This window comes from Phocoena phocoena, chromosome 18 (genome assembly GCF_963924675.1).
Source record: "Phocoena phocoena chromosome 18, mPhoPho1.1, whole genome shotgun sequence".
NCBI lineage: Eukaryota > Metazoa > Chordata > Mammalia > Artiodactyla > Phocoenidae > Phocoena > Phocoena phocoena.
The window spans coordinates 68,857,560-68,879,919 of record NC_089236.1 but is presented as its reverse complement, the minus strand read 5'-3'; the positions used below and the strand labels follow the sequence as shown (position 1 = coordinate 68,879,919).

Genomic DNA, 22,360 nt, shown 5'->3' with positions numbered 1-22,360 from the left:
CTTCATAGTTATTCATGTGGAATAATCCACCATTAGTTATATATCATTATGACCACATAACTTTAGTTTGAATATCGAAGGGTTAAGTGATGGTGGTGGGATTTACATTTAGTGAATTTACACTTAAATTTGAATAATTTACCTCCTAAAGATGTTTTCACTCTTGTTTTCAACACCTTAGGAATTTGGGGTTTTCTAAAGAAACCTGTGATAGGGTTCTTAGAACAATTACTCATCTCCCAGCTTGTCTCTAGATGCAAATATGTCTACGCTGAAAATAGCACTGGCTGAGAGCTCTGGCACAGGTCATGTCTGATTTGTCCCCGCACTCACTCCAACTGCAGGAGCAGCTCATCTCTCAAATTAAGATGGTTACAAGAGTGATGTTCCTGTATATTCCTCTCCCCATGTTCTGGGCCTTGTTTGATCAGCAGGTAATATGAAACTGTGTTTCTGTACATCTTCATTAACAAAACATTCTTTGGGCATTACCGCATGGCAAGCTGTACCTACTTAGTATTTAGCTCCTGAAAATGTTCTCTTCCAGTTCCTTTTTTACATTTCATTTATTTGGTAACTGTTCGATCACCTAGGGTTTCTTTCTTTCTTTCCCTTTTTTTTTTTTTTTTAATTATCTAGAGGGTTCTATCCACATTTCTGTGACAAAACAATGAAGAAAATTAGGCGGGGTCGAGTAGAGGAGCCTTGGGAAAGACAAGTATCCAGGACTCCTGCCAGCCAAATTGAGAATTCAGAGCTTTTCTCCTGATACAGCATGTAAAAGCTGTACTGTCTTTTACGGGATACACAGAATATTTAGACTGAGAGGGACTTGATATCTTCCACGCTGAAATGGGATTCTTGGGCTAGAAGCACCATCCAGAAATGTGAAATGCCTGCCAAAGTCATTCTAATCAGAGCAGGAGCTAGAACACATCATTGACTTGTCAGCCTGCTCTTTCTCCCACAGCTGGAAGATGCGTGCCTAGGAATTTTTCTCAATAGGGTTAGAAAACCCAATGCATGATGCTCGGTAGCCAAAGTGATAAGCTATCCTTTCCTTTAGAAACCGGGGTTTAAGAAGAACTTTACACACGTGTATGGTTTTATTGTACAGGAGGGATTATTAAAAGGGTAAACCATCTCTTGGAAAAAACTGAGAATAGGCATTAATCTCCTTATTTGTAAGTATGAAATTTAGACCAACATCTTAAGAACAAGTTTTGCATGTTGGGCGGGAACTGGTTATTAGAATCAGGCTTGCGCTAGAAATGCACTGAACACCTTTTATCTGTGTGACTTGGCGTAATCCCTTAACCCTTCTGAAAGGGTAATAACCCAGGCCAAGACTGTGAGGATCAAGAGAGAGAATGTATAGTAAGTAATCAGTGACTGGCTTGTATTAAAAACTCAGCCGGTGGAATATTTCCTGACTTTCGATGATGTTCTCCTAGTAGAGATGATAGATTATGTTGAAAAATTCACATATCCAGTTCTCCATGGAATATATAACATATACTTGTCCAGTCCTGCATCATCTTTTACTACAAAATAGGTTGAATATAAGTAGGCTGCCCAGGTTTAAATCCATCACTCTCTTGATGGAATTACATTTTAGGACAACCTAGGCTGTCAACGATAGGCTTTTTTTTTTTTTCACATTTGCGTTGTATCACCATTTTACTTCTTAAAATTTACTTTAATGACAATGATACTCACTTCTTGTTTTTTGTTTGTTTTTGTGTTTTAACGTAACAGTAGGCTCTTAACAGTAATAATGTTCCTGAAACTGTGATCCCAGCGAACATAAACTAGCCTCAGGGTGTGAAGTTGCTTTCACCATGCAGGTGATGTCAGCTTCGCAGCAAACCTCAGAAATGCATTTCTGTCTCTATGAAGGAGGGCTTATCTCAAAGTGGTACTTTGTAGGCTCTCCGTGAGTGGTTGGAGTACTATTTGTTGTTAACTGAACAGCAGAAATGCAAGTTGTTTCTTCCTACCTACAATCACAGTGGAACTGGGAGAGGAGCCTGATACTGAAAAACATCTTTAAACCCCATAGCAATTCAGACCTCATTCCTGATTTGGAAAAGACTCCACACTGACTTATAAAATGCTTAAAACCCGCATTCCCAGATGACGCAGTAAACTTAACTTGTTTTTAAGGGCTCCAGGTGGACGCTGCAGGCAACAACTATGAATGGGAAAATTGTAAGTCTGGGACCTGGAGCTATTTTACGGCCCCTGATCCCTATTCCTTTGCTTTAGCCCCTTTGCCCCCTTTTTGCTTCTCTCTCATAACATTCCAACCCCCCAACTGATCCTCTGTGCGAACTTATCAATGAGATTTTCCCCCTCTTTTTAGGGAATTATTGAAATTCAGCCAGATCAGATGCAGGTGAGAGAAAATATTTAAGTCGCTTCCAGAGCTCAGAGCCACCGCTGAGGCAGTAACAGCTCCTCTCCACTTCCTCTGCAGACCGTGAACGCCATCCTGATCGTTATCCTGGTTCCCATCATGGATGCTGTGGTGTATCCTCTGATCGCAAAATGTGGCTTCAATTTCACGTAGGTGACCCTCGGGTCGGGGTTCGGACCCCATGTGTCCCAGGGCTTTGCAAATGGGCTGCGCTCCCTCAGCTCCCAGAGCCTCAGCAGAAAGAATGTCTGGTTCCTCTCCCATGACGCCACCTACGTGAGGGAGTTTTCAAAGAAATATTTTCGAATCAGATGTCTATGTGCTGACGTTTCTGAAAATTTGCCCTTAAAATAAAAGTGCTATTAATGGCACCCTGAAAGAGCCTCTCATTAAGGCTCCCTTGTATGTGTAGATGATAGAAATAGTAACTGTGGTCCAAAGTAGTTTCTAGAATTTAAATGTCCAGATGCAGATGAGAAGCTGTAACATTTATCCTCCTTAGTCCTGGTCATGAATAAGAGACAGAGAGACGCTTGGAATCCACGTGTTTTGGAGGGGAGTTGGTTTTGTCTGGGGGAGGCGGGCGGGAGAGGAGCGCTTCCCTTGTGGGTTTACCGTCAGCTTGCTCGCCTGCGGCTGGCTGAGAGCCACCCTTCTGCTTGTCCCGCCAGCTCCTTGAAGAAGATGACGGTTGGGATGTTCCTGGCTTCCATGGCTTTTGTGGCAGCTGCAATTGTGCAGGTGGAAATCGAGGTGAGCTTCTTTCTGATTCTCCAGTGGCCTTTCTTGGTGGGTCTGGTGGAGCGTCCTTCTCCAGGACTGGGAGGATGAGGGAGGCCAGGGATTTGCTGATAAACTAAGTCCTGGGGCTGTGGACGATGCGCTGCAGGGCAAAACAGTCCCTTTCAGTCAGCGTGCCCTGTGGGTTCTTGTCATTGCAAAGGACGCAGCCAGGGATAGGGCCAAAAGGGTGCGCTCAATTAGGAGAAAACTTAGATGGCAGTTACACAGGGGCTTCCGTTTATAATACAGTTTTTATAAGGGGAGGGAAGTTTGTGGAACTTGTTCTTTTGCTATTTAAACTCCTAGGAGATCTGGCTAAAAGAGGTTCGTCACTCACAAAGTCCTTCCAAAATGTGTAAATTGTAGTGGGAAATTGTTCATGGGAAGATGCCTTTTGTATCCTAACATTCCTGATGATGGTTAGTTCCCAAGCTAATCCACACGTCTGTTGCACTCAAAATGGGACTGAACTAGATTCCTAATGCTGTTCGTCTGAGAGCAGCTCTCAGAAACAGGGTGTTAGGTAGTATGTAAGATGAGAGGTAAAATCTCTCTCTCTCTCTCATTCTCTCTGTCTCTCTCTCTCCCCCCTCCCCTCCCCTCCTTTTCCCACCCCTGCACCCCCATGTCTCTCTTTTTCTCTGTCTCTGTCCCTCTCCCTCCCTCCCTCCCTTCTCTCTCTTTAAATTTTTAAGCGTGGTAACATATGTATAATATAAAATTTGCCGTCTTAACCATTTCTACGTGTACAGCTTGGTAGCACTAGGTACATCCGTATTGTTGTGACCTCAATCTCTAGAACACTTCTCATCTTGCAAAACTGAAACCTTGTACCCATTAAACAACAACTCCTCATTCTACGTCCCCCCAGTCCCCCAGCCATGACCATTCTCTTTCGTCTCGTTGAATTTGACTGTTCTCTGTACCTCTTATAAGGGGAGCCATACAGTATTTGTCCTTTTGTGTCTGACTTATTTCACTGAGCACGGTGTCATCAAGTTTCATCCATGTTGTAGCGCATGTCAGAATTTCCTTCCTTTTTCAGGCAGAATAATAGTCTTTCATACGGATATAGCACATTTTGTTGATCCATTTATCTGTGGATGGACATTTGGGTCATTCCACCTGTTGGCTGTGGTCAGTAATGCTGCCTTGAGCTTGGGTGTGCTCACTTTCTCTGGGACATCACTAGCTTTATGCTAGTGGGAAATGAACTGTGGGGCTAAAATAGACGTGGATTACTTCAGTGACACTGGGATTTGAGAGAAAAGGCAGAAACCCTGAGCAGGGTGAGAGGCAGGGGGCTCCCAAGCATTGTGAGGGGATGTTCAGAGCACTGTGTCCAGGGCTGAGGTCTGAGCTTCTACAGTTACGAGGGAGAGCAGACCTCAGGTGCTACAGCAAGGTCAACCTTCATTTAGGCGACGGTTGCTCTGACCCCTCAGGTATCAGGCTTCGTACCCTGGCGTCCTTGGACCAGGTCTGACCCGGAGGTAGCTAGGTAGGACCGCGAGCAGCCTCTTGCTGGCTGCTTCCATGTTCTGTCTGAGCATCACTTTCTACGGGCGCCATGAAGTGCAGGATTGGAGGCCTCCTGGGCTTCGTGGTGGGTACGTTGTGTGCCTCAGCCAGTCCACCTTCCTCGGCCAGGGGGAAAGTGACTCCAGTGCCACGGTTAAGGTCATCTTCGGTATGCACTGAAGACCTCACTGCCAATTCTCTTTTATTTTGCTCAGAAAACTCTTCCCGTCTTCCCCAAAGGAAATGAAGTCCAAATTAAAGTATTGAATATAGGAAATGATAGCATGAATATATCTTTTCCTGGAACGACAGTGACACTTGACCAGATGTCTCAAGTAAGTAGAAGGAAATGCAACTTTCTTTTTCCTCTTCTGACCTGAGTTATCACAATAGGATTTGGAGAAGCCGATCTTCTTGGTTCCTGTGTAAATCCAAAGATGAGCCCAGAAGTGAAATGTCTTCATCTCTGATCTCATTTTGGCTTCACTCTGGACCAGCGTGCTCTTTCATGTGTCTGTGAATCACCTGGGGAGCTTGTTAAAATGCAGATTTGTGACCAGTGGGTCTGAAATGCTGCATTTTTACAAGCTGTCGGGTGACACTGATGCTGCCGGTACGTGGAACCACACTTTAAATAGCAAGGTTCTGGGTCAGCGGTTCTCCACCGGAGCTATCAAAATGGCCCCCACGGGGAACACTTGGAAATCTCTGGAGACATTTCTAATGGTCACAACTGGGAGTGTGCTTTTGGCGTCTCCTATGTAGAAGCCAGAGATGCTGACGTGCAGCCCCCTCAACAAAGAATTATCTGCCCCAAATGCCAACAGCGCTGAGACTGGAAAACCCTACTGTGGATGGCTGGTCATGGGTCTCGATGAGAGCATCTCAACCTTAAGTCTGGAGAGCTTTGACAATTCTGACGCCTGCAGCCCAACTCCAGAAATTTTGATTTAACTGGTCACATTCCTGGTCAGCCACCATTGAGAACCACTCCCTTAGATCTTGCCGAACTAATAATCATGAAGGAGGAAAGAATGTTTGACTCCCGATGCTTGGGAAAGCCCAGTATTGATTTTCACCCAGGTTGTTGCTTTTCCTCAATGCTGTTCTTTGCCCAAGGGTAGAAATCATTTCCATAGCATTTATCTTCCTAAAATGAAAGTAAAATGCTGGATGAAAATCATAATGCTTGTGGTAATGCTAAACAACTTCAGGATAGAGTCCACAGGGGTGGGCTAGGGCGGGGGCTGAGACAAACCAATGCCAGCCCCCATCAAGGCATTTTTGGATGTGCACGAACATGACCTGGGAATGCCAATAACGTGCATGACGGTGTGAGTGCAGAATAAGGCTCTGGTGTTAACTGCGATTCCTTTCCCCCCATTATAGACAAGTGAATTTATGACTTTCAGTGCAGACAAACTGACAAGTATAAACATTTCTTCTACTGGATCACCACTCACTCCAGTAACAGACTTTGAGCAGGGCCATCGCCATACCCTTCTAGTGTGGGCCCCAAACAATTACCAAGTGGTAAGTAGCTGGACACCTGCAGCTGACTCTTGACTGTGCTATTGGAGACACGGCCTTTTAGTGGTGTGACTTTTTTTCCTCCCCATGTAGTATTATATTAGATAATCCTCAATTCTTCCTTTTTCAAGGACACAGTCATTTGACTTCCAGGAAAGGTTTGACTGGTGGATGGGAAGGGTTAATAGTAATTTTACAAATTTTAAAAAGACCTTCTGGGCACGGTATTGTGTATGTGCACACAGGTCACACAGAGCACCTCTGTGGATTCTCAGAGACTTTTTGAGATAAAGTTTCAAATATATCTTTAATGGCATTCATTTAAAAAATTTGCACTGAGTAATTGGGAAATTAGAGCCGTCTCTAAAAAAATAGAGTGAATACATCAGGTAAAAGCAATAGAAATGCATAAAAATGATCTCATAACAAAATATAGGCATCTGGATATTCCATTCAGCATATAAAGAAGCTATGAAGGTGTAGTTGACCTAATGAAGGAGTTGTGCGTATTCTGTAAGGTGAATTTAAGTGAGCTCGTACAGAACTGCGATACGGAGTTAAGACTTCTTGGTAATGTGTTTAATTAGGGAACTGTTGAGTGGCTTGCCCTAAATTCTTGGAGAGCAGTGTTCTGTGGAACCACTAGAAAGCAAGCATGAAAAGTTGTAGAGGCTCATCTTAACTTCAGGTGAACCAGGGCTGAAGAATGGAGCCCAGCAAGTGTAATCATGGTGCCCTTAGCTCCTGAGATAAATGCCAATATCACTCTCCTTCTGAACTTATTCTGATGAGTTAGATTTGAAAATGTTTTCTTTCTCAGGTAAAGGATGGCCTTAACCAGAAGCCAGAAAATGGAAAAAATGGAATCAGGTATGTGTATTTCTTTAAAACTTAAGTTATATCAGCTTCTTACATAACTAATGTATACCCACAGTAGAATTCCACTATAACAAGGATATAAAATGAGAGTATGTGGTTTACCCCAAGAGTGTAAGGCTGGTTCAATGTTTTTTTTAAAAATTAATTAATTAATTTATTTATTAAATTTATTTATTTTTGGCTGCACTGGGTCTTTGTTGCTGTGCGTGGGCTTTCTCTAGTTGCGGCGAGCGGGGGCTACTCTACGTTGCGGTGCATGGGCTTCTCATTGCGGTGGTTTCTCTTGTTGCGGAGCACCAGCTCTAGGCACGCGGGCTTCAGTAGTTGTGGCGCGTGGGCTCAGTAGTTGTGGCTCACGGGCTCTAGAGCGCAGGCTCAGTAGTTGTGGCTCACAGGCTTAGTTGCTCCGCGGCACGTGGGATCTTCCCGGACCAGGGCTCGAACCCGTGTCCCCTGCATTGGCAGGCGGATTCTTAACCATTGCGCCACCAAGGAAGCCCTGGTTCAATGTGTTTTAAATCATAAATAAAATCCATCATCTTAATAAACTAAAGAGGAAAAGCCGCATCATCATATCAGTTGATGCAGAAAAAGCACTCGATGAAATTCAGCATCCACTCATTTAACAACTCTCAGCAAACTAGGGACTGAAGGGAACTTCCTTACTCTGAAAATGTACATCTAAAAAAATCCAAGCTAACATTGTACTGAAAGGCAAAAGTCTAAATGCTCTCCCCCTAAGATCAGGAACCAGGTTAGATTGTCCACTTCACTCCTATTCACAATCCTTCTGGATGCTAGTGCCATGAGGCAAGAAAAATAAGTAAAAGCATCTAGACTGGAAAGGAAGAAATAAAACTATCCCAACTCACAGAAGACAGGATTGCATAAACAAGTCCCAAGGACTCTACAGAAAAAGCCCATAGAATCAGTAAGTGAGTCTAGAAAGGTTACAGGATACAAGGCCAACAACAAAATGAACATATTTCTATATACTAGCAATAAATGATTGGAAACTGAAAATTTTAAACTATACCTTTTACCGTAGCTCAAAAAAAATGATGAAATACTAATTATAAATCTTATAAGACATATACAGGATTTGAGAGCTGAAACTACAAAAGGCTGATGAGAAATCAATGAAGACCTAAATAAATGGAGAGATATGTTGGTTTCATTGATTAGAAAACTTAATATAGAAAAGATGTCAATCCTCCCCAAATTGATCTATAGGTTTAGCGCATTTCCTATCTCAATCGTAGCATTGGTTTTTTGGTTTATGATTTTTCCAGTTTTATTGAGGTATAATTGACAAAATCGTATATATTTAAAGTATACAACGTGATGATTTGATACATGTATACACTGTAAAATATTTACCACAATCAAGTTAATTAACATATTCATTACCTCAAAGTTACCCTTTTTATATTATCAGAATTTTAAGATCCAATCTCTTAGCAAATTTGAAGTATACAATATAGTATTAATTAGTCACCATGCTGTACTTTATTTAGATCCTTAGAACTTATTCATCTTAAAACTGAAAGTCTCCCCTCACCATTCCCTCCTTCCTTGGCAACTACCACTCTATTCTCTGTTTCTAGGGATTCAACTTTTTCTTTTTCGGTTCCCCATATAAGTGACACCATACAGTATTTGTCTTTCTCTGTCTAGCAGATTTCACTTAGCATAATTGGTCAGTGTAATGATCCAGAAATAGACCCACCCAAGTACAGTCAACTGACTTTTGACAAAAGTACAAAGACAATTCAATGGGCTAATAAGTTTAGTCTTTTTAAAAAATGGTGTTGAAACATTTGGACACTCATATGTAAAAAGTGAATTTGTCCTAAACTTCACATTTTATACAAAATTATATAACAAATCTTATACATCATGTAGGAAAATGAACTCAAAATTGATTACAGACCTACACGTAAAATGTACTATTAAATTTTTATAGGGAAACAAAATCTTTGTGACTTGAGTTCCTAGATATGACACCAAAAGCATAATCCATAAAAGAAAAAAAATAAATTTTCTCAAAACTAAAAACATCTGTTCTATAAATCTCACTGTTAAGAGAATGAAAAGGTAAGCTACAAGCAGGGAGAAAATGTTTACAAATCACATACATATCTGACAAAGAATTTGTACCCAGAATATATAAAGTACTCTCAAAACTCAATAATAAAATAATCCAGTTAAAAAATAGAGCAGAAGATTTTAACAGACATTTCACCAAAGAAGATACACAAGTAAGCACATGAAAAAATGTTCAACATCATTGGTTATTGAGGAAATATAAATTAAAAGCACAGTGAGTTTTCATGACACACCTATTGGCTGGCTATAATTTTTTAAACTGACAGTATCAAGTGCTGGTGAGGATACAGAGCAACTAGACCTCCCATGCATTGATAATGGAAGTGCAACATGGTGCAGCCATTCTGAAAAACGGTTTGGCAATTTCTTGTCAAATTAAATAGATACTTACCATGTGAGCCAGCCATCTCACTCCTAGATATTTATCCTAGAGAAATGCAAGTTTATGCTCACATAAAACCTATATACTCAAATGTTTATAGAAGCTCTGTTTATAATCACCAAAGGTTGGAAATCACCCAAATATCCTTCAGTGGATGATGGATAAACAGACATCAGATTTTATTGCATCCATACAATGGAATATTACTCAAGAAAAAAAAGGAACGAACTACTGATTCATGCGACAATATAAAAGAAATTCAAGTGCATTATGCCATCAAAGAAGCCAATCTCAAAAAGTTATACATACTACATAATTCCGTTTATATGACATTCTGGAAGTGGCAAAAAAAAAACCCTAAGAATGAAGAACAGATTAGTGGTTGACATGGGTAGGAGTGGAGGAAAGGTTTAACTACGCGGTAGCATGAGGGAGATTTGGGGGCAATGGAACTGGTCTGTATCCTGATTGTGATGATGTTTATATAAATCTAGATGTGTTAAAACTCATAGAACTATATAGCAAAAAAGCCAGTTTACTATAAATACACTTTTTTAATAAGAATAAATTGGGGGAAAATGAGAGTAGGTCTCCTATTTGCCTTAACCCTTACTGCAATTCCCATTTCTTTGTGGCTACAACCGAATTTCTGATTTTAGCTTTTACTAGCTACCACTAGAACACATTAATAGAGAAATAAGTATATTATTACGGTGGTATCTACTAATTTAATGATATAAAGAAATTAATGTACCCTTCATCTCTCTTTACTGCCCATGTTTCACATTGATAATACTTAACATTTATTTTTCCGTGTATTTCATGTGCTAGGTGGAGTCTAAAAAATAGATCAATACACAGGATTTACAATTTGACTGTATAAATATTAGTTGTAGTGTAATAAGAGTGATGAGTCTGAAAGAGAAGAGAATGTAACTTTATAAACTTGAAAATGTATCCTCAAAGGGAAATGTTCTGAATGTCAAGATTCATTGACATTTCATGAATTGTTCCGTGGTACTGCATCTTGATTGCCTTAATTTAACCACGGCTTTCTCGCCTAGCTTTTGTTTTTTCCTGTAACTTACTTGACCTCTCATTGACAAAAGCAGAAGCCTTTATCCCCAAGGTGAGCGGATCCAGGGCTCCATGTCTCTGGAAACCTTCAGCATGCTCTTTGATCTCACTGGAACCTTTGCTCTGTAACCTTGTGATGCCACTATCCTCATAGAATTTTCATCGTATGCCCAGGTTTCTGCCTTTCTTTCTTGGATCTCGTGTCATCTTTCTGGGACACCTTTCTTGTTTTGCTGTGGGATATGCTCAGTTATCTTGTCAAGAGAAGCTGTGAGGTAAATTGCAAGCCCTTGCGTGCCTGAAAATGCCTTTTTCTATTCGTACACTTCATCATAAGGTTGGATGCTATTTTCTCCCAGAACCTTAGAGGTTTTTTTTCTACTGGCATCTAGTACCTAGCTGTGCAGACAAAAAAAAAAAACAAACAACAAAAAGCATCTGCCAGTCTTTGTAGTTGATTTCATTTTCTTCTCCCCACGCTTTTGTTATCTCCTTTCTCCTTGGTGTTCTCACAGTTCTCTGCAGTGAAAGTAAGTCTGGATGTGATTTTATTCATCTTGCCTGCACTAGGCCCTTTGAATGTTTGGTTCCTTCCCTCGTTTTCTTTGTTCCCTTCTGTATTCGTTTGCTAGGGCTGCCATAACAAAGTGCCACAGACTGGGAGGCTTAAGCAAAAAGAAAATGACTTCCTCACCGTTCTGGAGGCTGGACGTCTGAGGTCAAGGTGTCGGCAGGGCTGGTTTCCTCTGAGGTCTTTCTCCTTGGCTTGTAGATGCCGTCTTCTCCCTCTGTCTTCACATGGTCATCCCTCTGTGTGTGCTTGTGTCTTAATCTCCTCTTCTTATATGGACACCAGTCATCTTGGATTAAGGCCCACCCTAATGACCTCATTTTACCTCTTTAAAGACCTTGTCTCCAAATACAGTCCCATTCCAAGATATTGGGGGGTTAGGACTTGCGCATATGAATTGGGAAGTGGGGAACACAATTCAGCCCCTAATACCTTTTCCAGTTTCTGGATTGTTGTTCTGTCCCTCACACACGCACATACACACAACTGCCTTAGCAGACCTGGAAGGAAGCACACTAATAACGGTCACCTGGCCCTTTCCTGACCTTTATATTTGATTCTGAGCTGGCAGCACCTCTGGGATTTCCTTTGTGCCTCAGAATCCATTGCTTTGATTTTGTCAAAAATGTCTCCCGGGCTTCCCTGGTGGCGCAGTGGTTGAGCGTCCGCCTGCCGATGCAGGGGACGCGGGTTCGTGCCCGGGTCCGGGAAAATCCCACGTGCCACGGAGCGGCTGGGCCCGTGAGCCATGGCCACTGAGCCTGCGCGTCCGGAGCCTGTGCTCCGCAACGGGAGAGGCCAAAACAGTGAGAGGCCCGCGTACCGCAAAAAAAAAAAAAAAAAAAAAAAAAAATGTCTCCTAACTTTAGAAACTTTGCACAATTTAGATTGTGGTATCCTTTCTTGTTCTGGTGCTGTTAAAGCTTCGTTCTTCTCCTCCTCTTCCTCTCCTCCCCATCTTCCTTCCCCTCCCCATCTTCCTTCCCCTCCCCCTCTTCCTTCCCCTCCCCCTCTTCCTTCCCCTCCCCCTCTTCCTTCCCCTCCCCCTCTTCCTTCCCCTTCCCCTCTTCCTTCCCCTCCCCCTTTTCCCCCTTCCTCACTCCTCTCCCTCTCCCTCTCCCTCTCCCTCTCCTCCTTCATTGTCTTTGATGAGATCTTACAAAAGAAGAAGTATACATGAGGTCACCAACACTTAACTCCACCAATCCATCCATGTGGTAAAAGATAAACCAGAAACTTTTTTCTTTTTATTGGCAACAACAAATTCTTAATGGATCAAAGGTTTTATTATTTATTATTTCAGTAATGCCCATGAGACACATTTAAAAAAAAAGGGAAGTTCTGAAAAACTAGCGTCAGAAACAAACTGATAATTAGAACAACTTCAAAAATTTCAGGAAGTCAGACTTCTGAGTAATATATGAACTAAAGGAATAGTATATAGAATCTTAAGCAAAGTGGAATCCTCTTAATTATGTGGTATCAGGAAGCTGCAGGACTTAACAGACTACAGTCTTTTAAATAAATGGCAAGATACTTCAGTCAAAAAGTGGTCGAGAGTTTGATACTAATCTTTCTCATGAATTTTTTTAACATTACATATTGCTACATATATATGTATCTATAAACAATATGTTTTTGGCATGTTTTTAAACTTAAAATGTTATTGTTGGGCTTCCCTGGTGGCGCAGTGGTTGAGAGTCTGCCTGCCGATGCAGGGGACACGGGTTTGTGCCCCGGTCCGGGAAGATCCCACATGCCGCGTAGCGGCTGGGCCCGTGAGCCATGGCCGCTGAGCCTGCACATCCGGAGCCTGTGCTCCGCAACGGGAGAGGCCACAACAGTGAGAGGCCCGCGTACCGCAAAAAAAAAAAAGAAAAAAAAAAGTTATTGTCCTGTGTATATGTCATTCTGCAATCATATTATAAAATATATTACATTATAAATATTATTTTAATATTGAGTCACATTCATATATGTGTCCCTTATCCATTCACTTAAACCATTGTATAATATTCCATTGCATGGATATACCACAATTTTTTTGGTCCATTTCTCTGTACAGGAAATTTAGGTTATTTTCATTTTTCCAAACAATGTCACAGTCCACATTCACATATGTTTCTTTCTCCACATGTGGGAAGTTTCTCGAGGGCAGTGATCTTTAAACCTTTTATCACATTGAATAAAAATATTTTGAGCATGTACCCACAATGTATGAATATGGTATCCTTTATAAATTATAAATGTATATAAACTACTGTACCAAATTAATATGTTCATCATAAGTAATACAAAAAAGAAACATAAAAAGGATGAAGAAAGTTTTAAAAAACAATATTTTACAAATATTTTTATTCAGTAGTGGTACAGAAATCATTCGTGTAGATAATGTGATTATATGCTTCCTTGGTTGCTAAAAAATCTCAGTTTAAGATTTACTGTCAGTTCAGTTTATTTCAGTCCTGGTCTTGACGACTGCCATACTGAAAAAACATGCTTTAAGGAGGGAGTGTAGCTGGGACATGATTGGCCATAAGTAGATTCAGAAAGATATCTTCATTTTAAAAATTGTGGAGTTTTCCAAAAATGGTACTGGAAATCCACATACAAAGGACTGACGTTGAACACCCGCCTCACTGATCCCATATATAAAAGTTAACTCGATGGATCATAGACCTAAATATGACTAAAGCAATACAATTTCTAGAAGAAAAATAGGAATGAATCTTTGTGAACTTGGATTAGGCAGTGATTTCTTATATATGAAACTAAAAGCACAAGCAACAACAAAAATAGTAATAGGCTTCATCAAAATTGAAAACATTTGTGCTACAAATGATGCCATCAAGAAAGTGAAAGACAACCCACAGGATGAGAGAAAATATTTGCAAATCATATATAAGAGACTTATATTCCAAATATATAAAAATTATTACTACTCAATAATAAAGGAACAGATAAACCAGTTTTTTAAATGGGCAAAGTATTTGAATAGACATTTATCCAAAAAAAATACTATTGGCCAAAAAGTACATGAAAAGATGCTCAGCAGCATTATTCATTAGGGAAATGTGAGTCAAAACAACAAGATACCACTTCACATTCCCCAGGCTCTAATAAATAAATTTTTTAAAACAACAGGTAATAAAAAGTGTTGGTGAGGAGGCAGATAAATTGGAATCCTTATACACATCTGGTGCAAATGTAAACTGATGCAACCACTTTGAAAAACTGTTTCTCCAAATGTTAAACATAGAGTTACCATATGACCCAGCAATGTTTCACCTAGGTATACACCCACAAGAAATGGAAATATATGTCCACTTGAAAACTTGTAGATGAATGTTCATAGCAGCATTTTTCACAATAGACAAAATGTAGAAACAATTCAATGCCCATTAACTGATAAACAAAATGTGGTCTATCCATACAATGGAATACTATTCAGTGATGGAGAGAGATGGAGTACTGCTATGTACTGTCACATGAATACACCTTAAAAACATTATGCGAAGTGAAGGAAGCCAGGCACAAAGACCTCCTGGTGTGTGATCCCATTTACATGAAACGGCAGGCAAATCCACAGAGACAGAAAGGAGATTAGTGGTTGCCAAGGACTGTGGGGAGGGGGCATGGAGAGAGACTACTCACGGGCATTGAGTCTCTTTTTGGAGTGATGAGAACTGCACTCGTGTGATGGTCGCACAACCATGTGGCTCTAGTGAAATCACTGGACTGCGCGCTTTAAAGGGGTGAATTTTGCGGTATGTGAACTATAGCTCGTAAAGCCCTTCTTCTTAAAATTTTTTATTGAAGAGGAACAAATATCTCTGTCCCCTCGTTATAATTTTTTTTTTTTTTGCGGTACGCGGGCCTCTCACTGTCGTGGCCTCTCCCGTTGCGGAGCACAGGCTCCGGACGCGCAGGCTCAGCGGCCATGGCTCACGGACCCAGCCGCTCCACGGCATGTGGGATCTTCCCGGACCGGGGCACGAACCCGCGTCCCCTGCCTCGGCAGGCGGGCTCTCAACCACTGCGCCACCAGGGAAGCCCCCCTTGTTATTCTTTAAGGAACTGGTCCCATCTTGTTTTCTCAGCTGGTTCCCACTCTCCATCCCTCCTCCCATGATCACTTTGTAGCTTAGATCCTGGTGCTCCTAAGATGTCAGGCCAGCTTGAAGCCTAGTGGACCCTAGGATTTGCCTGATCAGAGCTCTTAGAGCACAATTGATCTGGAACCTCCGCTTTCCATGCCTTTTGAAGCACTCAGAATGTGTTTGCTGTTTATCCTCTTCTATTTTCTGTGTGTATATGAAAACACATCTGATATGTGTGATGTTGCTTTTTTTTTTTTTTTTCAGATTATTTCCATTCTTATTGGTATCTTGTACCAGCCCTGAGACATATGTCAGGCAGGCAGTAGTACTCAAGCCTTAGGATAGGATTTATTCAGTCTTCTGGCTTATAATATATAAAGCCAGGCCCCAGGCCCAAGGGTCTACTTCCTAATTGCATACTGTTTCCACTGTATGTCTTTTGAATGGTTCATCTTAACCTTTTATAAAAGTGTCATTTACAGTTTGGAGCAATATTCACTCTATTAGGCTCCTGTTGACCTACATCAGGTTCAGTTTTCTATTTTAATCACCTGTTAAATGACACCAAGTCAAATGTTTCATTCATAAAAATGTTCTCTCAGTCCCTGGAATTTGACTAATTCCAGGGAATTTGACCAATTCATCTACTTTGTGGCCACAAAGTAGATGAAACTTGGCCACTGTTGACAAAAAAATTAATCAATAGTCTATCTAAAGGAGAAGTAGAGAATTTTATTTGAGCAGATCTAAAAGATTATAACCCAGGAGACAGTCTTTCAAAGAACTCTGAGGACTGTTCCACTTGTTAGAAGTCAAAGGCACTTCATTTATACAAAGGTACCTCAAGGGAATTCTCTGGTGGTCCAGTGGTTAGGACTCCACGCTTTCATTGCCGAGAGCTTGGGTTCAATCCCTGGTTAGGGAACTAAGATCCCACAAGCTGCCTGGCATGGCCAAAAAAAAAAAAAACACCACAAAGGTACTACAAAATATACATTTTTGAGGCAAAAGATCGTACATCAAAATGACACCCATTTTTACATAAGGTTCACCAAAAACACATAGTCTAAGTCTGCACATACAAAGCAAGCAGTAGGTCACCACGACCCCTTACAGAATTAGGAAAGAATGTTATCTTCCAAGGAGTTACACTGCTGACGTCAGAAGAAAGGAAAAAAAAATTGATCTTTATGGTGGAGCCAGCATTCCCACCTTTGGGGAGGTCAAGTTAATGTATAATGCACACTGCATATTAGGGAGTGCTCAGTACAAAGCAGGGAATGTTATGTTTACATATTCTTGTCCTGCCTTAAAACGTAAATTTTATTCCATCACCATGTATTTTAGGGATGTGGAAGTTAAATTGTTCTTTATGGTACTTAGGTGTATAGTGTTATTACTTCTCGTTCTCTGAATTGGATAATCTTCTGTATGCCTTCAATTACCTATCTGGTAGGAAAGATCCGCTGGTGTTATTTGGGGTAGCCCCCTTCTCCCTAGGACAGTACAAGAGTACTAGAGTCTTCTCTAGCCTGGAACACTTGAGGAAGGGATCTCTAATCATCTGTCCACCTGGTCACCACCTATATGGTCCTTTCGAGGCAAACAACTCTCAAATGGTCCCATTGAAGCTTGGGCACAGGGAATGTTTCAGAGACTGGAAACCTTGGGACCCAGCACCCAGTCCTACTGGGTGTTCCATTCCCAGCCCTATTCCCGTGGGGTGCTGATCACTGTTACTCCACAACCTGCAGACACGGGTCTCTGCCATCTGAAGGGAATTCCTCAAAACTGTCTCTGATTGCTGGGCTGGCCCATGTCTTCCTGTCCATTCCTTGGAGACCCTCCCTGCCTGAAGCTGCTCTTTAAAGTAAAGGAAATAAATGGGCTTCCCTGACGCTGTAAAAGAAGCCCCAGTTGGAGGCTGTCTTTTAGGTACTCAGCAACTACTGCTTTTTGTCCTTCATCACTTTGGCTGTCAACCTTCTGAAATAAGAAGCGCAAAGACATGGCTGCCTTCCGGAGGGGGAGGAGATCAGCAGCTATTTCAATCTGTACTTAATATCCCAAAATACCACTGAAATGGTTCCTAGTCAGAGAGTACTTAGAACAGTTCCCGGCATTTACCTGTGTTAAATAAATTCTTTTAGGTGTGTTCTCATGAGGTGAGCAAAGGCAAACCTAGAGTGAGTTACTTTTTGCCTTTATACTGTAGAAATCTTCTGCAGACATCTTAACTTCCTTCCAAAAGGGAACAGAGCCCAACTCCAGATGCACATACTGTGACCTGGAACAAGTCATTCCATAGTCCACTCACAAGACAGATGGTTTTCTGTTTCAGATTTGTAAATGCTCTTGCTGAGAGCTTCAATGTCACAATGAATGAGGAAATTAATGAAACCGTCACCAGTCACAATGCCAGCAAATATCATTTTTTCTCTTCTGGCAGGTAAGTACCTGCAGTGGACACTTTGCTCTCAAGTTCAAGGGTTTCAAGTCTTTTCCTTTAAATAATACATTGAAACTTTCAATACCAAGAACGTTAATTTATATTAATCTTCCTTTTCATAGAATGAGCTTCACAATAAACTCATCAGAGATTGCACAACACTGTGGAAATGAGTTCAAAACACCCTACCTTGAATTTGGTAGTGCGTATACCTATGTAATCACAAGGAAGGTTAGTAACTCATTGCACTGAATCAGAAGTTCCACTCAAAGTTTATTGATATGAGTCCTTGAAAACAGGACATAGTAATGATTTAACAGAGTGATATTAGGATCTGTATTTTAAATGAATTTAGAATTAATTCAGTTCACCACTAATTCTGTGGTTTATCATTGCCTTAAGTTCACCTTTAGAATAAAATTAAAACAGACTGACCTGCTCTAAACGTTCACATTGACCACTGTCCTCATAGACTGTCAACGTGGACCTTTGAAGCTTTTCGTTCAAAGAGCTGGCAATGTTTTCAACAAACCTGACTTCCAATCTGCTCTCTTATTTAAGAAGAAAAAGCTAGTGAACATATTTTCAAATCCTACCAAGGCCATCCCATCCCAAGGATAAAATGCAGTGTTGCATATTTACATTTAAAATGTGTACTTTCTGGATAGATCCTTTGGTGTAACCCTGAAGGTCCAAATTCAGTTTGCCCCTCTGAGCAATTTTTATTCTGGAAGCAGTCTCGATTTTCATTTCTTCTTCTTGCTTTTGCCTTACTGGTTTAGGGTGACGGCTGCCTCGAACCGACGGTATTTAGAGATATTTCCCCGAACACAGTCAGCATGGCCCTGCAAATCCCCCAGTACTTCCTCCTCACCTGCGGCGAGGTGGTTTTCTCCGTCACGGGATTGGAGTTCTCATATTCTCAGGTTTCCTGTCTGTTGTTCTGTACACCCCTCTCCTACAACCCTGCCTTCAAATAATGCTGCTGGGACTTAATTAAAAGCTGGGGTAGCCATGTATTTACAGTGTAAAAGAAAATTCTAGAAAACATTATGGTATGTTCTACCAAACAAGGTTTTAGAAATTACCAAGTCTTATTTACTGAATAAGAATATTACTGTTTAGGGAATTCCCTGGCGGTCCAGTGGTTAGGACTCCGTGCTTTCAGTGCCGAGAGCACAGGTTCAATCCCTGGTCGGGGAACTAAGATCCCTCAAGCCACACGGTGTGGCCAAAAGAAAAAAAAAAAAAAGAATATTACTATTTAGCATCATGAGTGTCCATATATAGGTATCTGAATTCCCAGTCACATGCTAGAGATTTGGGGTCCTAAGTAGGAAAAACTACATTAACGACCATTACCAGGGTCGTGATGGTCAGTGGATCCCACGTTCTGAAACAACCCTGTTCATAACAGGCTCATGCATAGGTCTGTGTCCTCATTATTTTTAAGGTTCACTCGAGATCTCTTTGTAGCTCCCAGTAAACACACTGATTAAGGCCTAGCTTTTATTTTTATTTTATTTATTATGATTATTATTTATTTATTTATTTATTTATTTTTGCGGTACGTGGGCCTCTCACTGCTGTGGCCTCTCCCGTTGCGGAGCACAGGCTCCAGACGCGCAGGCTCAGTGGCCATGGCTCATGGGCCCAGCCGCTCCGTGGCATGTGGGATCTTCCCGGACCGGGGCACGAACCCGCGTCCCCTGCATCGGCAGGAGGACTCTCAACCACTGCGCCACCAGGGAAGCCCAAGGCCTAGCTTTTAAAAGTTAAAAAGTAGTATTGCTTTTGTGACTATTAGACTAATGAGGCACATTTTGCTGATACCTAAATTAGAGCTTAGGTTCTGAACTATTTTATCAAAATACAGTTACAGTCTTCCTAAGCCCAGCGTGCCTAATACCTTCAAGTTTTGCGGTAAAGATTGTAAATATGAGCTGGGTAATCCCTTTCTGCGATGACCTCACAGTCTAGTTAAGGAGATGACTATAACACAGGTGACAAGAGTTCTAAGAGAAGTTTTGGTGACATAGCAGGGAAGCTCCCCAAAGAGCAAGGTGACAGCGCAGAGAGCAGCCTCCATTTGGGGGAAAAGAGAGGTCGGACTGGATGGCTTTGTCTGAAAATTCTTCTGTAGAAGCAGAATCGGTTCACCTGTAGATTCATCCATTTCATTAGGATGACAGCTTTGCAAGCATGTGGAGAGTGCAAAACAAAGGATTCTTGTGTGTTCATACCACAGGAGCATTTGGGATGTCTTGTTATCCAAGTGATAATCCTTTTTGCATTCAAACCAGCCTGACTCTTAATGTGCATTTTGGGGGTAGACGGCCTAATTAAGGGAGTCGGTGAGTTAGCTGTGTTCTCCCGCTCTGCGGTTGACGTCTACATCGGGACTCACTCTGTTTCGTTTCCTCAGGCTCCTTCCAACATGAAGTCAGTGCTTCAAGCAGGGTGGCTGTTGACAGTGGCAATTGGCAACTTCATTGTCCTTATTGTAGCAGGAGCGGGCTCGTTCAGCGAACAGGTACTGGTGCAGAGAGAGATCGCGCGTACCTCTGTCTTCTCACCTGTTAATCATCATCGCGACGACCCTCCCTAGCTGTCTGTATATACACGTGGTCATCTTGGCTAATGGCTGAGTAGAACTGCCAGACCAGCCAGACAGGGCAGATACAAAAAGGTCTTATGGCCAAGGGCGTGCTGATTCTTCTTATTTCTACTTGGAAAATAACCAGATGTAACCAGATGGGGTTAACATACCTACACGCTCATATGGTTTTACTACCAAAGGAAACATCTTTCCTGGCCTCAGTGAATGCGGCTCAGTGGCCCCAAAGCAGGCGTGTTATCCAGAAAGTTTCACAGTACCTAAAGTTAAGGCCATCCTAAAGGTTGTCGTAATTTTTCCCGTTAAAATAAAATGAGGGCTTTTCTGGTTCTGGAACTCTCCTTCAGCACTCAGAATCTCTGCCTCATGAGGGAGCTGTCCCTTTACCCCATCAGACTCGTTACTTCCCGCACCAGGTCCCATCAGAGCCTGTGCTAATCCTGCATGCTTGTGACCTCAACGTTTTGCCAAAAGATAACACGGGGGTCTTACCTGAGAACATTTCAGCACATGCTTTTTCCCTCAAGAGTACTCTGCTTGGTGTGCTCTGGGTCCCCATCCTTCCAGGGGCCAGCTATTCGTCTTAAGACTCGGGTTTTTCGGAAATTTTGTCTCATCTTCTTAAAGTCCTGGGTGTCTGCACTCCAGAGCTGTTCCAAGAATGTGACTGTTACATTGGGCATTCAAGGAAAGCTGGCCACTCTGTATCTGTGGTAGTAGCTACCAGTTTCCCCTAACAACTTCACTTCCAACACCTTTGATCTGGATGTCTCAAGAAAACATACCCGCGATATATACATTCCCATAACCTGTATTGTTTTTGTTTTTTTCCTTGCTCCAACTTCAATTCCTTCAAAGTGGGCCGAGTATGTTCTGTTTGCGGCGTTGCTTCTGGTCGTCAGCGTAATATTTGCCATCATGGCCCGATTCTATACGTACGTCAGTCCAGCAGAGATTGAAGCTCAGTTTGATACGGATGAAAAGAAAAAGTACCCGGAAGAGAGTAACCCATATCCCAAGTTGGACTCCGCCTTACAGACACAGCTGTGAATATCAACAAGCAAGTGGAGGACGGATTGGGCCCAGGATGTGCCCAGGTGTCTGTCCCCTGGGGGCAGGACACTCTGTTGTATGGCCGCTGATGGGGAAGACTTCAGAACTGTGAAACAAACCAAGAAAGCTGTTCTCTAAGCAGCCAGCAATGAACCTAACACTCTAAAAGAAGTCCTTTTGTTTGTTTTTCAGAGAAGTCTTATTTAAAGCATACACACACACATACACATACTTTTACAACACTGAGTCCATACCCTGCATTTAACTCCTTTCCTAACGCACAAAGTTATTTTGGACTAACTTGAATTTTTGAAATGGCGGCAAAGTTCCATATTGTTTGCATTCAAACACTCTATGGAAACAATGTTAAATAAGGCAAAAAGTGACTGTTTAGGCTTTAGAATACACCATAAAGGCCGGCTAGTAGGAACTGGTAACTTTACCTTCTGCTTTGAGTTTTGTCTTTCCAGTCCCTACCTCTTTTTAAATTATGTATAACTCAAAAAACTACTCAGGTAAAGGCAAGTCATGATTTTTAGAGTTTCAATGGTATGAAATAAATTCTCATTCTTGAGAGTAAGTGTCTGTGTATGTGGGTGGGGGCAGAGTAAGAAATCCTTAATATTTCCTTTCCTAATTATAAAAGCTGTGCCCGCTCATTAAAATTTCCTCAGAAGGTGATAAAAGCATGAACAAAGCAAGACCCACATACAGTAAATTCCAGGAACATGAAATATCAAAGTTTGTTTCCTGCTTTTCTCGGGGTTATCTGTGGCTACACTGCTCTTTTCTACTAGGAGCTTCCCGTGTGCATATTTTTGCACCATCTCAAAGTGTTTTTCTCAATACTCGTGAGCATTTTTCTACTTG

General features: G+C 41.6%; 1 protein-coding gene across 1 annotated transcript in view; it reads left to right on the top strand.

Moving 5' to 3' along the window:
* Positions 1–21,835, top strand: part of SLC15A1 (solute carrier family 15 member 1) — a 35,634-nt gene extending 13,799 nt beyond the window's left edge. The window contains exons 12-24 of the mRNA XM_065895940.1: positions 345–434; positions 2,167–2,211; positions 2,366–2,398; positions 2,480–2,568; positions 3,091–3,172; positions 4,939–5,058; positions 6,113–6,256; positions 7,074–7,123; positions 17,713–17,820; positions 17,943–18,051; positions 18,603–18,746; positions 20,246–20,353; positions 21,296–21,835. Of these exons, the coding sequence (XP_065752012.1) occupies positions 345–434; positions 2,167–2,211; positions 2,366–2,398; positions 2,480–2,568; positions 3,091–3,172; positions 4,939–5,058; positions 6,113–6,256; positions 7,074–7,123; positions 17,713–17,820; positions 17,943–18,051; positions 18,603–18,746; positions 20,246–20,353; positions 21,296–21,487 (1,314 nt within the window). The 3' untranslated portion in view covers positions 21,488–21,835. The remainder of the gene's footprint in view (positions 1–344; positions 435–2,166; positions 2,212–2,365; positions 2,399–2,479; positions 2,569–3,090; positions 3,173–4,938; positions 5,059–6,112; positions 6,257–7,073; positions 7,124–17,712; positions 17,821–17,942; positions 18,052–18,602; positions 18,747–20,245; positions 20,354–21,295) is intronic.
* The last annotated feature ends 525 nt before the right edge of the window (positions 21,836–22,360 follow it).